Here is a 21374-nt window from a genome sequence, read left to right on the forward strand (position 1 = left end):
TACTACATCATTAATTGTTAATCTACGAAAATGTTACATGTTTGTTCTGTGTGTAATGCTGCATGTTAAATGTCTACATTAAAGTTACATGTTTGGTTTGTGTGCTGCATGTTAAATGTGTCTCCTAAAAAGGGTAGAGGTGTCGTATTTGGAGTTGAACCAATAAATAATATACTAAAAGGTTCTAGGAGATGGTTAGGGATGAGTTTCAGCTTTGTGGCTACCATGCATTTACAGCAAGGAGTTAGAAATTTGTGGTCCTAGAGAATTATTTTAGCTTTGTAACCATAATGCACGGTTTAGCTTTATAATGTGAACAAGTGGCCTTAAAAGTGCCAATAAGGGGGCTTTTGGATAAGCTCTCACTATAAAAGGTAAAGGTTACAGGCAGCAGTTATATAGACACTGTGTGTTAAGGAACTGGGTGACAACAGATCAGAGAAGGGGCAGGCGGGACTTTTAAGGTACCAAGGAAAACAATCAATTTGAAAAAATATACATTTTATTTAAACAATTCTTTAAAATCGCAGTAAACATGTACAAGAATCACTTATTATTTCTTTGGACATATACAACCTCTTCTTACTCTACATGTTTCGTTCAGAGGAGCTTCTTCAGGAGTTTTTTGAGAAGTGTCGCATGAAGTATTAAATACTATAAGAAAAGCAACAATTGTAAATGAATATGCTAAAAATTGGCATTAATAAATATACCTTTATGTATTTTATAGATAGATATTCATACATTTTAGAGAGTACATTGTATACAGAATAATGATGAACTGAAAAGGAATGCCTACCAGATGCTTGTATTCATAAAACACTAGTTTAAGATGCATAGACTGAAACCAGGATTTACAAAAATGGGAAGACCTTTTGTAACCAAAGAGAGAGGATAAATTAAAACTTATTCATATAATTACATTTTAAATGAAATAATCCTATAGCGTGTATATTAGTTATTAAGACAAAACATTTACCTCATTTTCATTTAGAATTGAGGTAAATGTTTTGCTTTCCTTACTAATATACACTTTATAGGATTATTTAATTTAAAATTCAATTATATGAAAAAGTTTTAATTGATCCTCTCTCTTTGGTTACAAATGGTCTTCCCATTTTTATAAATCCTGGCTTCAATCTATGCATCGTAAATAAGTGTTTTATGAATATAAGTATCCAGTAGGCATTCCTTTTCAGTTCATCGTTATTCTGTATAAAATGCACTCTCTAAAATGTATGATTATCTCTCTATAAAATATATAAAGGCATGTATTATTGACATGCCATGTGATGTATGATTATCTCTCTATAAAATATATAAAATGGAATGTCTTATTGACATGCCACGTGACATGCCATATTTATGGCAAGTTTTAGCATATTCTTTTACAATTGTTGCTTTTTTTTTATAGTATATAATACTTCATGTGACACTTCTCAAAAAACTCCTGAAGAAGCTCCTCTGAGTGAAACATGTAGAGTAAGAAGTGGTTGTATATGTCCAAAGAAGTAATATGTGATTCTTGTAAATGTTTACTGCAATTTTAAAGAATTGTTTAAATAAAATTTATATTTTTTCAAATTGATTGTCTTCCTTGGTACCTTAAAAGTCCTGCCTGCCCCTTCTCTCCTTTTTTTTATATAGACACAGTGCTTTATGTGTGATAGGGAAAGCATAGAAAGCGCTGATGACAAACTGCATAGGGATAGACTAGTGTAGGGTTTGTAGTCACTGGCAAGTCTCTTAACGTGAACCCTCACTGAATGTCATGTAGATAGTGCTGTCTATCTTATCGGGAGGGCTTTTTGGCCCTTTATACAAATTATTTGTTTAACAAAATGGCAGCTTCCAAGTCTTTCAGAAAACAATATAAGATTAGAGATATACCATAGTACAAGATACAATCGTAAACATCCAATAGATAAGACTACAGTACAAAATAGTAGTTTGAAATCCAAAACACATGTAGGTTTGGCAGACTTTCTGTAATAATACAAATGAAAACCAGAGATGGATCCAATTTAATAAAGGAGGTATGAAGCAAATGATGGCAGAGAAGGTGCACAGAGAATCACCTGGATTTTAGAATTTTATAGTAAAAGGGAGAAAAGATGAAAGGGATAAAGTGTAGATATAGAAAGGAAAGGGGGCAAGAAGGAAAAAAAAGGGGAGGGGTGAGAGCTGGGATGACCGAAGGGAGGGCACCACCAGTACCCTCAATCAGTGGAACCTGTCTCATGGATGGCCTTACCCTCCTCAGAGTAGACAAACATGTTCCACAAAGCCCAGGTTTTGGTGTACACCTCTCATTGTGTGGAAAGAAACTACTACAACAGCTGAACTTTATTTGAGGTTACTCAGAGGCACTTTAATTGATGGCAGGTGTACTGACTCCTATTTAACATGTGTTTGAATGTGATTGCTACATCCTCAGTTATTAGAGGGTTTTCACACATATGCAACCACAATATTTTAGATTTTTATTTTTACCCCCCCCCCCCATTTGTTTTTTCATTGAGTTGTACAGTTTATAGGTCACATTAAAGGTAGAAAAAGTTCTGAAATTATTTAGTTTTGTCTCTTTTTCACATCACAGAAACCTGGCATTTTAACAGGGGTGTGTAGACTTTTTACATTTACTGTATGTTTAAAACATGAAGGAGAAAGAAACCCGGATCCTCCGGGATATTATAATCAGTGAACTTTTGAACAATATCCAAACCTCTTTCCAGTAATGGTTGAGTCTAGGGCAGGACCAGAAAACATGTAGCTGTGTCCTCTGTTACTTCCGGTACCACCAGCACTGATCAGTAGTATTTGGAAAGTATTTATGAAAAAGCAATGATGTGTGGTACCAACGGGTCAAATTTTTGAAGTTGGTTTCCTGGAACCTCGTACAAATTTGAGGATTTTAAGGAAAACCTAATAATATTATTCCATTGATCCGCTGCAAAGTTTCTACCCAAGTCCAATTCCCATTTTTTCAAAAAAGTGCAGTCGGTGATCGTCGCGGGAGTGCTACAAGTAAGCAGTAGACTTTTGAAAGTGTGTGAGGAAAAGCTCCTAAATCGAAGAGTAGGGAGACAGTGACAAAAGGCAAGTGGAGGTGGATGGGAATGCAAGAAGTGATGCAATTGCAATGCCCTCCAAAAGTCCAAGTGCCTATGGAACTTGCCAGGAGCTGCAGGGAGGGCCAGTCCTCTGCTGAAATGGAAAGGCCTGAAAGCACCCGGAGTCTAGTGAAGGGTTAATGGGTCTGTCTAGAAGACCCAGGGGGAAATCGTATGTTGCCCGGCATAGGGAAAAATTAAGAGTCGACGAGCGGAAGTCAACATAGTAGAGAAAAGCCAACAGCATATTCAGGTCCTGAGTCCTATTAAAGGGTGAGCCTTGGGGGGGAGGGGGGTGGTAAATCCCCAAAACACGTAAAAAAAACACCTTAGTGGACTGCTTGGTAATATTTATGTAAATATGGGACAGCTTGTCCCCCAACTTGCTTAGGCAATGTCAATGGTTGGCGGCAGATTCGGGACTGTTTGTGGGCCCAGATGAACTCAGTAAACAGAGAATGAACTTGTTGAAAGTATCAAGGGGGAATAACGATAGGTAGGGACTGGAAAAGGTATAGAGATTTTGGTAAAATGCTAATTTTTATAATGTTGCATCGCCTGAACCACAAATGCAGTCTGGGATGCCATGTCTCCAATAAAGAGTGTACTTTGCCCAAAAATAGGGGGAAATTAAAAGATAAGTTCACCTTTGGGAACATATTACATTTTTAGGGTGGACATTGTTCATACTCCCAAATGTTGCAGTCATTTTCTGATCCCCCCCACTCACTGCGACAGCAGTACGGGGAGACATTCCCTGTACTAGCCGTCACTTTTTGAAGTTGTTGCGGCCGTGCTCCGCCCACACAACCACATAATTCATTCACACAGCTCTTTGTGTGACTGAACTACAAGCGCCAACATCCTTTGCGGCTGTCAGCTTGTAGTTTCTAATAAACTACCACATGCAAATTTTTTACCCGCTAAAAAAAAAGTGCATTTATTATTCTTTTCTAAAAAGTGAACTTATCCTTTAAGGTCAAAGGTAGGAGATAAACAGGAGGGTATATATGTACCAAGGTATTTCAGAGCCGAATCTGTCCATGGCCCTAATTTTATCTTAAACCTGCTGATGTCCTGCAGCCTATACATGGTCTGTCCCTCTCCACATGAACCGCGGAGATAACAGGCTGCATTTGTTTGTTTTTTCCAGAGAGCATATTTCCTGTTGTTGGCTGCAAGTCTTTTTCAAAAGCCCTTTTTTTAAAGGTAGCAACAGTGCAATATACCTCGACAATAAGCATTGGCACAGCAGAGCATATAGTTTCTAGCAATTAAAATGAAAATAGGCTTTCCGAGTGATATCATCATGTTAAAATTTATATGAGATCTTAAAGGTTGTGTTTACAACCAAAAAAAAAGAAATAATAAGAGAAGCCACTCTAGAAAAGTCCCAACTGTTGCAAAAGGAACCTTGATTGAATGTCATAAAAATATTTGCATATTGAAAGTAGTAGAATAAATCCTTTTCTTAATGGCACCACAGTGATTCACAGCAAAAAGTGCACCGCCACCTTAAGAAAAACTTGCTTAGCAGATAGCACCCAAAATAGGCAGATGGCTCTAGCCCAGCCAAGGCCTTTAACTTGCACGGAAGATCTTAGGAACGGCTATCGCAGGATGAATGGCTGTAATGTCTCCCATACACTGGCGCACTGTGAAGTCCATGACCATCTAATGTTCTGAAATACACAATTTCAGGGCAGGAACCGGGACTATCACCATTCTACTTTAATCCCAGTAAAGAGAAACAGAGAAGTTTATCAATCCGATGATCCTGACCTTCATTCCGACCTTCATCCTGCCTGCCATTGTGTTTACATCTACTTCCCTGCAAAGATGGGTGGATCCTCTTGCTCCAATTGACCAGCTCCTTGCTCAGGGGGTTATTATTCCAGACCCAAAAAAAGGAATGCTTTCAGGATTTCTATTCAAACCTTTTCACAGTTTCCATAGCAAAGGGAGAAATTTGGCCCATTTTATATCTGAAAACCCTCTACTAGTACCTGCATATTTCACATAGAATTGGCCAGGTCGGTCATTGCCTCCTCCCTTCTGCAGATCTTCTGGCCTCCATGGACATCATGAATGCTTACTTGCACATTTTCATTTTTTCTCCTGACATCCTGACATACATCTGCGTTTTGGTGTAGGTGCTCAGCACTTCCAATTTGTTACCTTTCCCTTTGTTTGTCCACGTCCCCTCTGATCTTCACCAGCTTCTCTTGGTCCTAGCTCTGCCCTGTTCTCCAGGTATATATGTTATGGGATATGATTTCCTATTCAAATGGGAGGTGTTACATAGGGCATGTCCTATACCAGTGATGGCGAACCTTGGCACCCCAGATGTTTTGGAACTATATTTCCCATGATGCTCAACTACACTGCAGAGCGCATGAGCATCATGGGAAATGTAGTTCCAAAACATCTGGGGTGCCAAGGTTCGCCTTCACTGTATTATACTGTCCTGTACTGTATTCAAAGAAACAAATTTTACTGGTAAGTCAAAAATCTTATTTTTTTGTTGTCTTCTCTTCACCTTTTGTCAATTGAGAAAGACTTACACAAAATGTCAGTTGGGTTCCTCTTGCAGCATTCTTCCTAGCTGGTAATCTTTTCATTTTATTGGGATTCCATTCATTTGACTATAGCACAGAAGGGGTATTATTGTAGTGTTAAAAATGTAACTGGCTGCCTGAGATGCAAAAGATTAGGTTGGCAAAGCAGAGGGATTTGCTGGTGGGCCTCTGCTGTGTACAACCAAAGCAACTCATCAATACCAAAAAATAAAATAAAAAGTAAATACATATAAAAGCAAAAATGTAACTTAAATAAAAATAAAGAAGAAAAAAAGATGGATGTTAATATTTTCCACTAAATAATATGCAAGGGGATGCAGCACAAAAAGCTTGGACAAAGTGAGTCTCAGACTGCCAGACTTCAGGTGATTATAGTATAGCTTTTAAAGCGGTTGTTTAGCCCGCTTGGTGATTTTTACCTACAGGTAAGCCTATAATAAGGCTTATCATGCCGGAACTTTAGAGCTCCTTGCTGGAACAGAGGGCTCCCGCGCGAATGTGCCGGAGTGACGTCATTGCGGCTCTGGCCACTCACAGCACTGGAGCACGCAAACCCGGAAGAAATGCAGAGGGAACATGCCAGCCCCCTCAGCAGTGACCGGGCGCTGCTGCAGGGTCTTCATTCTAAAGTATTTCATAATGGACTAGAATACAATGCATACTAGCCCAGTATGCTTTTGTCTTGCAGGTTTTTTTTTTTGGGGGGGGGGGGGGGTGGGGGGGGTTCAGCAATTTACTACCACTTTAAGGGCAACTGATGAATGGAAAGCCACTGTAAATATTTGCTATTGTCTTTCAAGTAATACATTCAATTTCTATTTCAAGATAAAAACAAGTCTCGTCTCTCCCTCATTTGTTGTCCTAACCAGCCACTGTACAATATTTGTGGCTCTTCTCTCTAGAAATTATAAACTAGTGTTTATTTCAAGATAAAAACTGCCTGTCTCTTTCTATTCAACTGCTCATGTTCTGTCCTGAAGATAGACAATTTTTTTTACATACCTGAGGTCTATATATTGAATATTTATGGAATAATGGGAATACAGGAGTAGGAGGGGGTTCCGCAAATCAGGGTTGTGATTTTGAAGTGCTTTTGTGCACTTTGTTTTGACATTTTACTAAACTTCTAAGACAATGCAATGTGGTATTGCACAAAAAAAAAGGTTCCAAACTATACTATTAAACTGTTTTGACAGTGGATAATTTGAATGAATTAAAGATCTTTAGCAATTTTTTATTTAAGAGTAAAATTTCCTGTCTGCTACTTCCATCAGTAAATTCAATTCTATTAGGTGTCACAGTCAAAACTACCCAAACAAGCCTTTTTTATTTCAAATTGTAATGATTTTGATTGGGGGCACCTCCACCCTTTCTTTCTGGTCAGCAAGACAGTGCCAGCCTGAAAAGCCTATCTATGATTGTATGATTGATACAACATAATAACCATCCAAAGGAAGAAACACACTGAATGTTACTTTGCTAAAAATAAAAACCTGGTGCAGAGAAATCCCCGACTTTAGCCATGCCTCTTTAAGGAGTTGTGTATGGTAATTAAAAAGACAATTTTTTGTTTCTTTGTTAAATGTTCCCATGGAAGTGCCCAGCTCCCCGTACCTTTTTTTTGACAGCAGCTTGCCTAGTAGCCTTGAAAATAGCTTAAATTTAGAATCAAGAATGGCCTCCATAGACTTTAATGGAATTTGCCACTAATGCCACATACACGCAAGCGGATTTTCAGAATTAGATTTTCGGAATTCCGTCGGAAAAAGCATCCACGATTTTTCAGACGGAATTCCACTCAAGCTTGGCTTGCATACACACGGTCACACAAAAGTTCGCTGAACTTTCAACCATCAAGAACGTGGTGACACTACGACGAGCTGAGAAAATGAAGTTCAAAGCTTCCAAGCATGCGTCAAATTTTTTCTGAGCATGTGTAGGAATTTTGCGTGTCGGAATTGCTACAGATGATCGGAATTTCCGATCGAAACTTTTTACAACCGAAAAACTGAGAACCTGCTCTCAATCTTTTGCTGGTGGGAATTCAGCCAGCAAAAGTCAGATGGAGCATACACACGGTCGCATTTTCCGACCAAAAGCTCACATCGGTCTTTTGCTGGCCGAATTTCCAATCGTGTGTATGGGGCGTTAGTTCAAGTTTCAAAAAGAGGATGTGAACAGAGGAAGATTTACCGATCTGTAATGGTGATGTATAAATGTCGGTGGAAAGTAATTGTGCTACCTTTGCAGCCAGATCCCAGTTATCGTTTTTGCTGCTGTTCATAGACATGATGGCCACATGTAAATGCTTGGTATGCATACCAAGTTTTTTTGTTTCAGCTTTTTTGTTTTAATTGAGGGTAAAATTCTATGAAAGCCATATGCCATGCCTTATTATACTGCATTGTGAAATGCTTATATATCTTTGCATTATGTTACAATCTTAAGCTCTCTCACAGAAAGTGACTTTGCTGACATGTTCATGTGTTACTGTGGCTCTAGGAACTTGCAAATGGACAGACGCAGAGGGAGATGGCATGGCTGAAGGAAGTGGGCGATGACCAGTAAGTGATCTGCTGTGCTCTTTATTATAATAATATTAATAATGAAGATCGCAATACTGAAAATTGTTTTCAATAAGCATATGTTAATCTACAGCCATGTGAAAAAGTAAGTATCCCCATGGAAATTGTCGTTGCTGGTGCCTCCATGGCAGCATATGTATAATAGTAGCCGCACCTACTTCCGCCCACAGGACCAGTGCATAGCTATAAAAAGTTAACACCCACACAACAGCCCATTCCTGGGCTGCAACCACCGAAAGTAATTGCTGTATGTTCCTTCGGCAGCATCTGAACATCGTGGGCACCTTATGCAGAGATGTCAGCCAACATGACAGGCCGGGGGAGCCAATCCAGGTCTATTATGGCGCATTCTTTCAGCACTACTGATGGGCCTCACTCCACCTGTCTTTGGCAGAAAGTCAGTAGCTTACTCACTATCTTATAATAGAATTTGCTGAAGCTTCCCATCCTGATAGCTAGTTATTGATCTATCATACGTATGCTGTCATGGAGGCACCAGGAAAAAATTGTATCATACTTACCGTAATTTTCTTTTCCTGATGTCTATCCATGGCAGCAGTTCATTCCTAGCCATACCAGTACAGGGAAGGGGCTGTTGTGTGGGTGGTAACTTTTTATAGCTCTTCATTTGTCCTGTGGGCAGAAGTAGGTGGGGCTGCTATCATACGTATGCTGTCATGGATAGGCACCAGGTAAAGAAAATGACGGTAAGTATGATACAATTTTCATTTTTTTTTTACATATTAGAACAGGCAAACATTAGATCTTCACTCAACGGTGCCTGTAGGTAAAAGTGATAGAATGACACATAAAGCGGACATAGTGGGGTTAAAGTAGAACTATAGGCAAAACTTTTTTTTAAATTTTGGATAAAGCAAGGGAGGGTTATAACCCCCGTCAGATTATTTTTTTCCGCCATTTGTGTCCCCTTGGGAAGATTTATCTTCACTTCCTGTCCCATAGCCAAACAGGAAGTGAGAGGAACTCCCTCTAAAGTGAGTGAATCCCAGGACATCACCAGGGTCACCAGAACTAGTGCCCCTATTGGAAGATGAACCCTCCATGACTTTTCTTGGAGCAACTCAAAATGTGAGATTTTCTTTTACCTTCAATTTCAATGATAATAGTAAACAGGACAAATGAAGTGGGTGAGTCTCCTTAATGGGGGCACAGACATCAATAAAACCTGACAAGCATTCTAATCCCTCTCCACTCTATATTTACTCCACCATTATATTTATTACCACTTCAAATCCATGCATTTAGAATCGCATGTTCCATGTTAGAGGCCAATGATTTGATTTTTTTCTCATTGTCTCATGGAGACAACTCTGAATTCAACAACAAACCTACTAACAGGTTCAAAAAGAAAAAAAAATGTCTGAACTGGCTTAGACAAAGCCCTGATTTGAACCTCATTGAAATGTTGTGGGGGATTTGAAATGGGCAGTTCATGCAAGAAAACCCACAAACATCTGGAAGAAGTAATTTCTGCTTAAGGGAACAATACCAGGTTATAAAGGCAAGGGTGCATTTTCTTGTATTGTAATTCAAGTATATCACCATTCTTTGTTCAACTTTGTCCAAAAAGTCAACAATTTCCATTGGGTTTGCTTACTTATAGATAATTTAAATCCTTTGAGTTCATGTTTAAAATTCAGATGCAGATTATTCACACAAAATGTATATTTAATCTAAATCTGTATTTCACATGCCGCACCAATTTTATCAATGATACTAGTAAAAGTTCATTTGGGTGAAGATTTAAACGACTGATCGGACCAGTTGCCTTAAAATCATTTGTATGCACTATATACCAAATGGGACGCCTGCCTTTACATGCAAATACATTTTAATAGCATCCCAGTCTTAGTCTGTAGAGTTCAATATTGAGTTGGCCCACCCTTTACATCTATAACAGTTTCAACTCTATTGGGAAGTCTGTCCACAAGCTTTAGGAGTGTGTCTATGGGAATGTTTGACCATTCTTCCAGAAGTACCGTATATACTCGAGTATAGGCCGACCCGAATATAAGCCGAGGTCCCCAATTTACCCCCAAAAAACTGGAAAAAATTATTGACTCGTGTATAAGCCGAGGGTGAGACATGCCTGTCCATCCCTGTGTGTCGTCCATCCCTGTGTGTGTCCATGCATCCGTGTGTGTGTGTGTCCATGCATCCGTGTGTGTGTGTGTGTGTCCATGCATCCGTGTGTGTGTGTGTGTGTCCATGCATCCGTGTGTGTGTGTGTGTGTCCATGCATCCGTGTGTGTGTGTGTCCATCCATCCCTGTGTGTGTGCATGCATCCGTGTGTGTGTGTGTGTGTGTGTGTGTGTGTGTCCATGCATCCGTGTGTGTCCATCCATCCCTGTGTGTGCATGCATCCGTGTGTGTGTGTGTGTGTGTGTGTGTGTGTGTGTGTCCGTGCAGCCTACCTGTGTCCAGCCTGTGTCCGTCCCGGCCTGCGTCCCGTCCCGGCCTGCGTCCCGTCCCGGCCTGCGTCCCGTCCCGGCCTGCGTCCCGGCCTGCGTCCCGTCCCGGCCTGCGTCCCGGCCCGTCCCGCAGCTCTTCGTCGGTGGCCATTCTAGGATTCAAAAGCCGCGCCTCCGTCGGTGATAGGCGGAACACTCAATTTCCCACTGACTGCTGGGAAATTGAGTGTTCCGCCTATCGGATGTCCGTGATAGGCGGAACACTCAATTTCCCAGCAGTCAGTGGTCCGCCTATCATGGACGTCCGCTCATCCTCATACTACGGACGAGGATGAGAGGACGTCCGTGATAGGCGGAACACAGACTGCTGGGAAATTCAGTGTTCCGCCTATCACAGGCGAAGGCGGAGACGGAGGCGCGGCCTTTGAATCCTAGAATGGCCGCTGTCTGTCTGCTCGACACGCTGATCGGGCAGACAGACAGCGATGACTCGAGTATAAGCCGAGGGGGGCACTTTCAGCCTCAAAAAAGAGGCTGAAAATCTCGGCTTATACTCGAGTATATACGGTACATTTTTGAGGTCAGACACTGATGTCGGAGAGAAGGCCTGGCTCACAGTTCATCCCAAAGGTGTTCTATCAGGTTGAGGTGAGGCCAGTCAAGTTCCACCCCAAACTCACTCATCCATGTTTTTATGGACCTTGCTTTGTACACTGGTCCAAATCATTTGGCGGAGGGGGGATTATGGTTTGGGGTTGTTTTTGCAGGGGTTGGACTTAGTCCCTTATGCCGCGTACACACGAGCGGATTGTACGGCGTACTTAGTCCGTCATACAATCCGACGGACAATCCATCGTAGTTTCCACTGAACGGACTTGACCACACACGGATACACAAACAGTCCGTCGAAAGCTTGCGCGATGACGTGTACAGCACGTACGACGGGACTAGAAATAGGAAGTCCAAGACACAGCAAAGCACCCTTCCGCTGTGTAAATCCTTTCTGGGCATGCGCCATTCTTAGTCCGTGGAACTAGCATACTGACGACTGTATTGTCCGCTGAAACCAAAGTACGACGGACAGATTTTTGGAAAATCCGAAATTCTTAGTACTCCGGACTGCACGCTGAAAAAGTCAGCTGAAGCCCACACACAAGCGGATTGTCCGCTGAAATGTGTTTCAACGGACTAAGTACGTCAAACAATTCGACCGTGTGTACGCGGCATTAGTTCCAGTGAAGGGAACTCCTAAGGCGGCAGTATACCAAGACATTTCCTGCTCCCAACTTTGTGGGAACAGTTTGAGGATGGCCCCTTCCTGTTCCTACATGACTGTGCACCAGTGTACAAAACAAGGCCCGTAAAGACATGGATGAATGAGTTTGGGGTGGACTGGCCTCAACCCAACAGAACACCCTTGGGATTAATTAGAGCGGAGATTGCGAGTCAGGGGCTTTCTCGTCCACATTAGTGTCTGACCTCACAAATGTGCTTCTGGAAGAATTGTCAGACATTCCCATAGACACACCCCTAAACCTTGTGGATAGCCTTTCAGAAGACTTGAAGCTGTTATAGCTGCAAATGGGTGGACCAACTCAACATTGAACCCTACTTACTAAGACTGGGATGCCAATAAAGTTAATGTGGTTAGTTTAGGAGTGTCTATGGGAATGTTTGACCATTCTTCTAGAAGCAAATTTGTGAGGTCAGGCACTGATGTGGACGAGAAGGCCTAGCTCGCAGTCTCCAATCTAATTCATCCCAAAGGTGTTCTATTGGGTTGAGGCCAGTCAGGTTCGTCCACCCCAAACTCAATCATCTATGTTTTGGACCTTGGAACTAAGGGGTCAAGCCCAACCCTAAGATACCAATAGATCTCTGAGGTCATTTAGACATGAATGTACACTCTGACCATGCTCAGTCACCAGTATGGAGCAGCATTCCTCGAAACATGAGTTGATAGCAGATTGTATTCATGTGAATGGAGAGGATGAGGAGGAAAATGGCACTGGTATACAATTTCAGTGCTACTTCACACAGTGGGATTGATTTACCAAACGGGACAGTGCAAAATCTTGTGCAGCTGTGCAGTGGCGTAGCTGGGGGGGGGGTGCGGGGGGTGACTCCCACCAGAGGGGTGACACCTGTGGGCAGCGGCATCACATGGTCCACACACCCCTACACTGGGATCTGTGTCCCTCAGCGGAGCAGATCTAAGCTGCCTCCTCACTCCTCTGTGCATATCCCGCGCTATTCTGCGGTCTGAACAGTGTATTGTATTTGTAGATAGACATGTGCTGGAGGCGCTATGGGAGGGGAGGACTACTAGCACAAGTGGAGAAGGGGGTCTGCACTGGGGGGTCTATGCTGATGGAGTGGGTCTGCACTGAGGGGGGTCCATGCTGATGGAGGGGGTCTGCACTGAGAGGGGTCTATGCTGATGGAGAGGGGAGTCTTCACTGAGGGGGGTCTATGCTGATGGAGGGGGACTGCACTGAGGGGGTCTATGCTGATGGAGAGGGGGGTCTGCACTGAGGGGGGTCTATGCTGAGGGAGAGGGGGTCTGCACTGAGGGGGTCTATGCTGATGGGGTCTGTTCTGATGGGGTCTATGCTGATGGGGGGTCTGCACTGGAGGGTCTATGCTGATGTTGGGGGTATGCACTGAGGGTGTCTATGCTGATGGAGGGGGTCTGCATTGAGGGGGGTCTATGCTGATAGAAGGGGTCTGCATTGAAGGGGGTCTATGCTGATGGAGGGAGTCTGCACTGAGGGGGGTCTATGCCAATGGAGGGGTTCTGCACTAAGGGGGTCTATGCTGATGGAGGGGATTTGCTTTGAGGGGGTCTATGCTGATAGTAGGGGTCTGCACTGAAAGGGGTCTATGCTGATGGAGGGAGTCTGCCCTGAGGGAGTCTGCACTGAGGGGGGTCTATGCTGATTGAGAGGGGTTCTGTACTGGGGGGTCTATGCTGAGTAAGGGGTCTATACTGAGGGAGGGGGTTCAATACTGAGGAAGAGGGGGGTCTGTACTGAGGGGGAGGTCTATACTGATGGGGGTCTGCACTGAGGGAGAGGGGTCTATGCTGCGGGAGGGGGTCGGTACTTAATGGGGGGGTTATACTGAGGAGAGGGGGTCTGTACTGAGTGAGAGGGGTCTGTACTGTAGGAGGGGGGTCTGTAGTTAGTGGAAGGGGGTCAGTACTGTGGGAGGGGGGGTCTGTACTGAAGGGGGACCTGAATTGGTGGAGGAGGGGTGACACCAACTCTAGTGGCGCCACTGCAGCTGTGCATGGTAACCATTCAGCTTTTAACTTCAGCTTATTCAATTAACCACTTAAGGACCACCGTATTGCCATTGTACGTCATCGCAATGGCACAGGCAGGCACAAGCACGTACATGTACGTGCCTGCCTTCCAGCGGGTGGGGGGTCCGATCGGACCCCCTCCCGCTGGATACGGCGGTCCGGTTCGCTGCAGTTTCGCTGGCCAATGAGAAGCTTCCTCCCACTGTGTATTGTTTACACAGGAAGGAGGAAGTGATGTCATTCTCCTCGGGCGGTCTTTTTGACCGGACTACGAGGAGAAGACTAAAAGTAAGTGTGCACCAACACTACACTGACATGTAGGTACACACAGGCACACAAACTGATCGCTGCATTAGTGTCGCTAGGTAGCTAGTTTTTTTTTTTAGGTTCACCGCCAGGTTTTTATAGCGCTAGGTACCCCGATATACTACCAAATAATGGTTTTGACCCCCTGATTGCCCCTAGTTAACCCTTTCACCCCCTTTTGCAAGTGTCACTAAGCGATCGTTTTTCTGATCGCTGCATTAGTGTCACTAGTGCTGCTAGGTAGCTAGTTATTTTTTTAGGTTCACCGCCAGGTTCAGCCCAGATACCTGCTAGCACCTGCGTTTTGCCCCTCTGCCCAGCCCACCCAAGTGCAGTATCGATCGATCACTGTCACTTACAAAACACTAAACACATAACTGCAGCGATCGCAGAGTCAGGCCTGATCCCTGCGATCGCTAACAGTTTTTTTGGTAGCATTTTATATTTAAATCCGGAAGGCAGTGCTTGGTTTTCGGGGTCCCGTACGTGGCTAGGCTCCCAAAAAGTCCCCCACATGTGGTATCCCCGTACTCGGGAGAAGCAGCAGAATTTATTTTGGGGTGTAATTTGACTTATGCCCATAGCATGTGTGAGCAATATATCATTTAGTGACAACTTTGTGCAAAAAAAAAAAGTTTGTAATATTCCCGCAACTTGTGGCAAAATATAAAATATTCCATGGACTCAACATGCCTCTCAGTAAATAGCTTGGGGTGTCTACTTTCTAAAATGGGGTCATTTGGGGGGGTTTTGTGCTATTTTGGCATTTTATGGCCTTCGAAACTGTGATAGGTAGTGAGGAGTGAAATCAAAAATTTGCACCCTTAGAAATCCTGAAGGTGGTGATTGGTTTTCGGGGTGCCGTGCGCGACTAGACTCCCAAAAAGTCCCACACATGTGGTATCTCCATACTCGGGAGAAGTAGCGGAATATATTTTGGGGTGCAATTCCACATATAACCATGGCATGTGTGAGCAATATATCATTTAGTGACAACTTTTTGTAAAATTTTTATTTTTTTTGTCATTATTCAATCCCTTAGGACAAAAAAAATAAATATTCAATGGGCTCAACATACCCATCAGCAATTTCCTTGGGGTGTCTACTTTCCAAAATGGGGTCATTTGGGGGGGTTTGTACTGCCCTGCCATTTTAGCACCTCAAGAAATGAGATAGGCAGTCATAAATTAAAAGCTGTGTAAATTCCAGAAAATGTACTCTAGTTTGTAGACGCTATAACTTTTGCGCAAACCAAAAAATATACGCTTATTGACATTTTTTTTACTAAAGACATGTGGCTGAATAAATTTTGCCCTCAATGTATGACTAAAATTTAGTTTATTCGATTTTTCTTAGAACAAAAAGAAGAAAATATCTTTTTTTTCAAAATTTTCGCTCTTTTTCCATTTATATCGCAAAAAATAAAAATCGCAGAGGCAATCAAATACCATCAAAAGAAAGCTCTATTTGTGGGAAGAAAAGGACGCAAATTTCGTTAGGGTGCAATATTGCATGACTGCGCAATTACCAGTTAAAGCAGCGCAGTGCGAAATTGGAAAAAGACCTCTGGTCCTTAAGGTGTTTATTGGTCCGGGGCTGAAGTGGTTAAGTGTTGACAAAACCTGGAAGCTGATTGGTTTCTATGCAGAGCGGCACCAGATTTTGCACTCTCCAGTTTTAGTAAATCATTCTGTGTGTAACAGTAGAGATGAACATTTTCTTACCAGCCTGATTGATTTGTTGTTCACTGTGAGGTCAATGGACCGGCAGTTATGTCCAGTCCCCATAGAAGCCGGAGGAGGTTATCTGTGGGTAACTGCATGTCTTTGGCTGATGCCATTTTTTTACCAGACGGAGAGCAATTCCCATATAGACTTATGGTGAGCTGAAGTAGATCATTGTCAGCATCTGACATTGCCCTTCGTGCCCTTTTATTTTCAGAAATCAACTTCACTAACATTCTACTTAGAATTCATTTTTGCCTTGTCGTTAATCTGTAGTTATAACAAGCATGCAGCTAGGCAACAAAATTCCTTTGATATGAGGAGGAAAACTTGCAGGGTGTCCCATTTTCACATGGAAACTCTGCAGAACGTGCCAAAATAAAGCAAATTTACACAAATGTTCACATAGATCATTGTTACACATACCAGGAATCCTCACAAATGGTTCTTCCGGTTGATTGATAGTGTTATTCGGTAATTGAGCGCCATCTGCTGTCCTGCATATCATGTCATTTTTTTTTATGTTACAAAGAAGCACTGAAACAAAGTGATGAAGAAAAAGACAATTCTGAGACAATCAGATTTCTTATTTAGTATTTCTGAACATTCCAAGATAATATATTTTAGAATTCTGATATATGTCAGAATTTTTATATTTTACTTCAGAATTCAGAGATAATTTCTCAGTGCATTAAATTTTTTCAAAGTTCTAGAATTTTCAGTTGATATATTATAATTCTCAGACATTATTTTAGAATTTTGAGCTATTCTCCTCGAAATATAGTGATTTTCTATATTTAAAATTTCTGACACATCTAAGCGTACAGTGAGAATATTCTGATATATTATTTCACAAATATTAGCTGTTTTTTTTATTTTATTTTATTTTTTTATTGGAACAACTACTGTGTGCCTGTTTGGGAGATTTACTTGTGTGAAACAGGACAGGAAGTGAAGGAAAATTGTCCTAGTGGGAGTAGCATAGCATAGTAGCACAAAGCAAATTATGTCTCCATTGGTAACATTTATGCCGCGTACATACGACTGTTTTTTTCTGTCGGAATAAACTCTGACGGTTTTTCCGACGGAGTTCCGCTGAAACGGTCTTGCCTACACACGATCACAACAGAGTCCGACCGTCTACAATGCGGTGACGTACAACACGTATGATGGGACTAGAAAAAAGGAAGTTCAATAGCTGCCGTCTTGTAGTTGCTTCAGAGCATGCGTCGTTTTTTGGTCCGTCGGAATAGCATATAGATGAACGGTTTTCCCGATAGGAATTGATTCCGTCGGAAAGATGTAAAACATGTTCAATTTCTAGGTCCCTCAGAATTTTTGAAAAAAAAGTCAGGTGAGGCCTATACACGTTTGGAATATCCGATGAAATGATTCCGTCTGACTTTTTCTGCCGGAAAGTCCGACCATGTGTATGCGGCATTAGGCTGCTTTCACACTGAGGCATTTTACAAGTGCTATTGCGCTAAAAATAGCACGGGCAAAGAGCCTCTCTTCTCGCTCCAGTGTGAAAGTCCGAGGGCTTTCACACTGGAGCGGTGCACTGGCAGGACGCTAAAAAAAGTCCCGCAAGCAGCATCAATGGGCAGCACAGCCAAAGAGCCGGCAAGGCGCCGCTTTGGGGGCGCTTTTAACCCTTTTTCAGCTGCTAGCAGGGGTTAAAAGCTCCCTGCTATCAGCCGAAAAGCTCAGTAGAAAACGTCAGTAAAGCGCCGCTAAAAATAGTAATGCTTTACCACGCCCCAACACCCAAGTGTGAAAGTAGCCTTAAGCCTCGTACACACGATCTGATTTTCGGCAGACAAAACCTCAGACTTTTTTTTTAAGGGCGTTCGACAGGAACTTGTCTTGCATACAAACGGCAAGGAATTGTCGGCCAACAGACACAAATGTAGTGACGTACACCCTTAGCGCCACCCTTTGTGCTCCTTCTGCAAATTTTGTGTTAGTAGAAGTTTGGCGAGTGTTGATTTGTGCCTTTCGTTTTGTGCTTTTCATTTAGCACTTTTCATTTCGGGCTTTTCACTTAGTTCCTGAACGGCCGTTCGTCAACCAGCCATGTTGCGGAATTGGAGGAGATAACGTATTATTTATTAATGACTGGAGTTATTACTTTAACCCAAGTCCAGTCCAGGAACAGGAGGAGGATTTCTTGGACCAAAAATTGGTTGCTTTATTAATCATGACCAATTATGTCATATGCCTTTGCTGCGGGAGCTCCAGGAGAATAATCCAGATGTTTTTCAAAATTATCTCCGGATGACGGACCCCTGCTTTCAACAACTCCTGGCATTGCTGACCCCCTATTTTAAGAAGCAGGACACATGCATGCTTTTATTTAATTTTTTGGTTGAATAATGATTTGATTTGGTATATTTTCTATATTTTTGTATGCATAGAATGCACTTTTTGGTTAAGTTCTATTGGCAGATAGCATGTCTAATTTTGTTTTCTTTTTTTAATGCACAATAAAAAAATTGTGTAGAATAATACTTGGCTACATGTTTTACTTCAAATGACAGTTTGGGAGTAGGCAGTTACATTAAAAAAAAATACAATGTAAAATTGACAAGGGGCACAAACATAGTTGTATCTTTGATCTTAAAAACTACAGGATAATGGTGTTGTGTTAACTTAAAAAAATAACAAGCATAATAATATTATTCTTGATATCAGTAGAAAAAAAAAGCCTTTGAAAATGTGTTTGCAATAACTCCACCAGTATCACCAACAAAGCAGCTTCATTATTATTCCATTAAAGAAGAAGAGAATGTGCGCTGCATTTCGAGATTTGATAATTTGCCATGTCACGAATGTTAATTCTCCATCACGAACGCTAGTTTAGAAGACCGACTGCTTCTGGCTTGTCCGTGCTTCCGAGCATGCATGTTTTTACTTTGGACTTTTGTCTGACGGACTTGTGTACACACGCTCAGAAAATCCGACAACAGACATTTGTCCACGGAAAATTTTAAGGCCTGCCATCCAACATTTGTCTGCGGAAAATCCGACAACAATTGTCCGATGGAGTATACAAACGGACAGATTTTCCTCCAACAGCCTGTCATCACACATTTCCTATTAGAAAATCTGATTGTGTGTACGAGGCTTTACTCTCCCTTTCTTATTCAGTGCCAGGAGGACTAGAAGTAAGGGGAAATTTGTATACAGAGGTTGTTACCTATGCATGCTAAACTCCTATGTTACCATCAGCCTGTTTACTTTAAAAGGGCAGCACAATGGCTAGTGGTTAGCACTTCTGCCTTACAGCACTGAGTTGCCTGATTTAAATCAATGTCTGGAGTCTGGACACTGTGCATGGAGTTTGCATGTTCTCCCTATGCTTGTTTGGGTTTTCTAACAAACTAAAAAGGCATGCTGGTAAGTTAATTGGCTCCTGTGCAAACTAACCCTAGTATCTCTGTGTGTGTATATGTATGTATGGAAGATATAGACCTTAGATTGTTAGCTTCTTGAGGGCAAAGATTGATGTCAATGTACAGTATGGACGAGAAATTCTGGGGTAGTCAAGTAAAGGAGAGGACTGACTCGGTGTCCTTTCAGTGTTAATAGAGACTTATTTGGGACCCGGAATTTTGGAGGTCTGGAGTGGCATTCGGGTGGGAAAAGGACCTCCACTCCTGACTACGGGGACTCCAGTCCTTACTTGGTTAAGCAGCCTTCAGGAAGCCACACATAAAACAGGAAGCTCTTTGTATTAGGTGTGGGAAGTAGGAGTTTGGGAGAGAGACCTGTTGGATTGCTGCATATGTGCTGGGACCTAACAGCCAGAGATGGACTGTGTCTGCAGCTTTACATATACTAGTACTGATGGAGATCAGCAGTGTTCTGAGTGATCTACAGTGGGTATAAAAAAGAATCACCCCCTTTAAATAAATCACAGTTTGTTGCTTTGCAGCCTGAAATGAAGACATCTTTTATTGTATCCAGCTGTATTTACTAGGGCAACTTATAACATCCAAGTGAAAGATATAACACCAACATGTCAGAAATAAATAGAAATAAAAATCAAGAACAGAATAACTGAGTTGCAAAAAGGATCACCCTCTTATGTCAGTATTTTGTTGGACCACATTTTGCTTTAATTCCAGCCTTTAGTCTGTTGCCTCTACTAACTTTGCTCATCTAGACTTTGCAACATTTGCGCACTCTTTTTTTGAAGAACTGCTCAAGTTAAATTTGTTGGTGACCATTTGCGGACTGCAGTCCTCAAATAATTTCACAGATTTTCAATGGAGTTTAAGTCTGGGCTCTGACTAAGCCATGCAAGGATATTCACCTTTTTCTCCTTCAACCTCTGTGTTCATTTTTGCTGTGTGCTTTGGGTCATTGTCATGTTAAAAAGTAAATCTTCTTCCCATTGACAACTTTCTGGCAGAGGGCAGCAGATTTTCCTCAAAAATGTGATGGTATTTTGCCCCATCCATTTTTCTTCTATCCTGCTGCAGAGAAACGCCCCCATAACCAGATATTACCACCTTCATGCTTTACTGTAGGAATGGTGTTATTTGGATGGAGAGCAGTATTGGATTTCCGCCAGAAATATTGTTTGGTGTTGAGGCCAATTAATGACGACCTTAAACGCACCTTGAAGATTCTGAGGCCACATGGAAAATGGTGTTATGATCAGATGAGACTAATATTTAATTATTTTGTCTGGTGGAAATCCAATACAGCTCACCATTCAAATAACACCATTCCTACCATAAAGCATGGAGGTGACAATATCATTTTGTTTGTGGGTGTTTCTCTGCAGCAGGGACTGGAGCACTTGTCAGGATAGAAGAAAAATGGATGGGGCAAAATACCTTCAAATTCTTGAGGAAAATCTGCTGCCCTCTGCCAGAAAGTTGTCAATGGGAAGAAGATTTTTTTTCCAACAAGACAATGACACAAAGCACACAGCAAAAATGACCACACAGTGGTTGAAGGAGAAATCTGTGGAATGACTTAAAGACTCCAGTCCACAAATGACCACCATCAAAATGAACTTGAGCAGTTCTGCAAAGAAGAGTGTGCAAATATTGCAAAGTCTAGATGTGCAAAGTTAGTAGAGACGTAGTCCAACAGACTAAAGGCTGGAATTAAAGTAAAATGTTCTCCAACTCCTTCTGCCCACTGCAACCGAATAAGCCTGCCAATTGAAGTCTTGCTGGTTGGCGGATGTGGGGGAGATGATTGATGAGGAGTGGGGTGAGATCTTGGGAGTGTGCAAATCTGTTTCCCTCCAACTGTTTGATCAGCTCATGCATTTATACATATTACACAGGACCTATCTTACTCCCATT

General features: G+C 42.0%; 1 protein-coding gene across 1 annotated transcript in view; it reads left to right on the forward strand.

Annotated features, from left to right (window-relative positions):
* The window catches only part of TBKBP1 (TBK1 binding protein 1), a 303529-nt gene that overhangs the window by 137431 nt on the left and 144724 nt on the right, over positions 1 to 21374 (forward strand). Inside the window, exon 6 of the mRNA XM_077459725.1 lies at positions 8195 to 8256. Within this exon, the coding sequence (XP_077315851.1) occupies positions 8195 to 8256 (62 nt within the window). The remainder of the gene's footprint in view (positions 1 to 8194; positions 8257 to 21374) is intronic.

Source organism: Lithobates pipiens, unplaced genomic scaffold, assembly GCF_037356315.1.
Source record: "Lithobates pipiens isolate NorthernLeopardFrog02 unplaced genomic scaffold, aLitPip1_a1.2 Scaffold_28, whole genome shotgun sequence".
Lineage (NCBI taxonomy): Eukaryota > Metazoa > Chordata > Amphibia > Anura > Ranidae > Lithobates > Lithobates pipiens.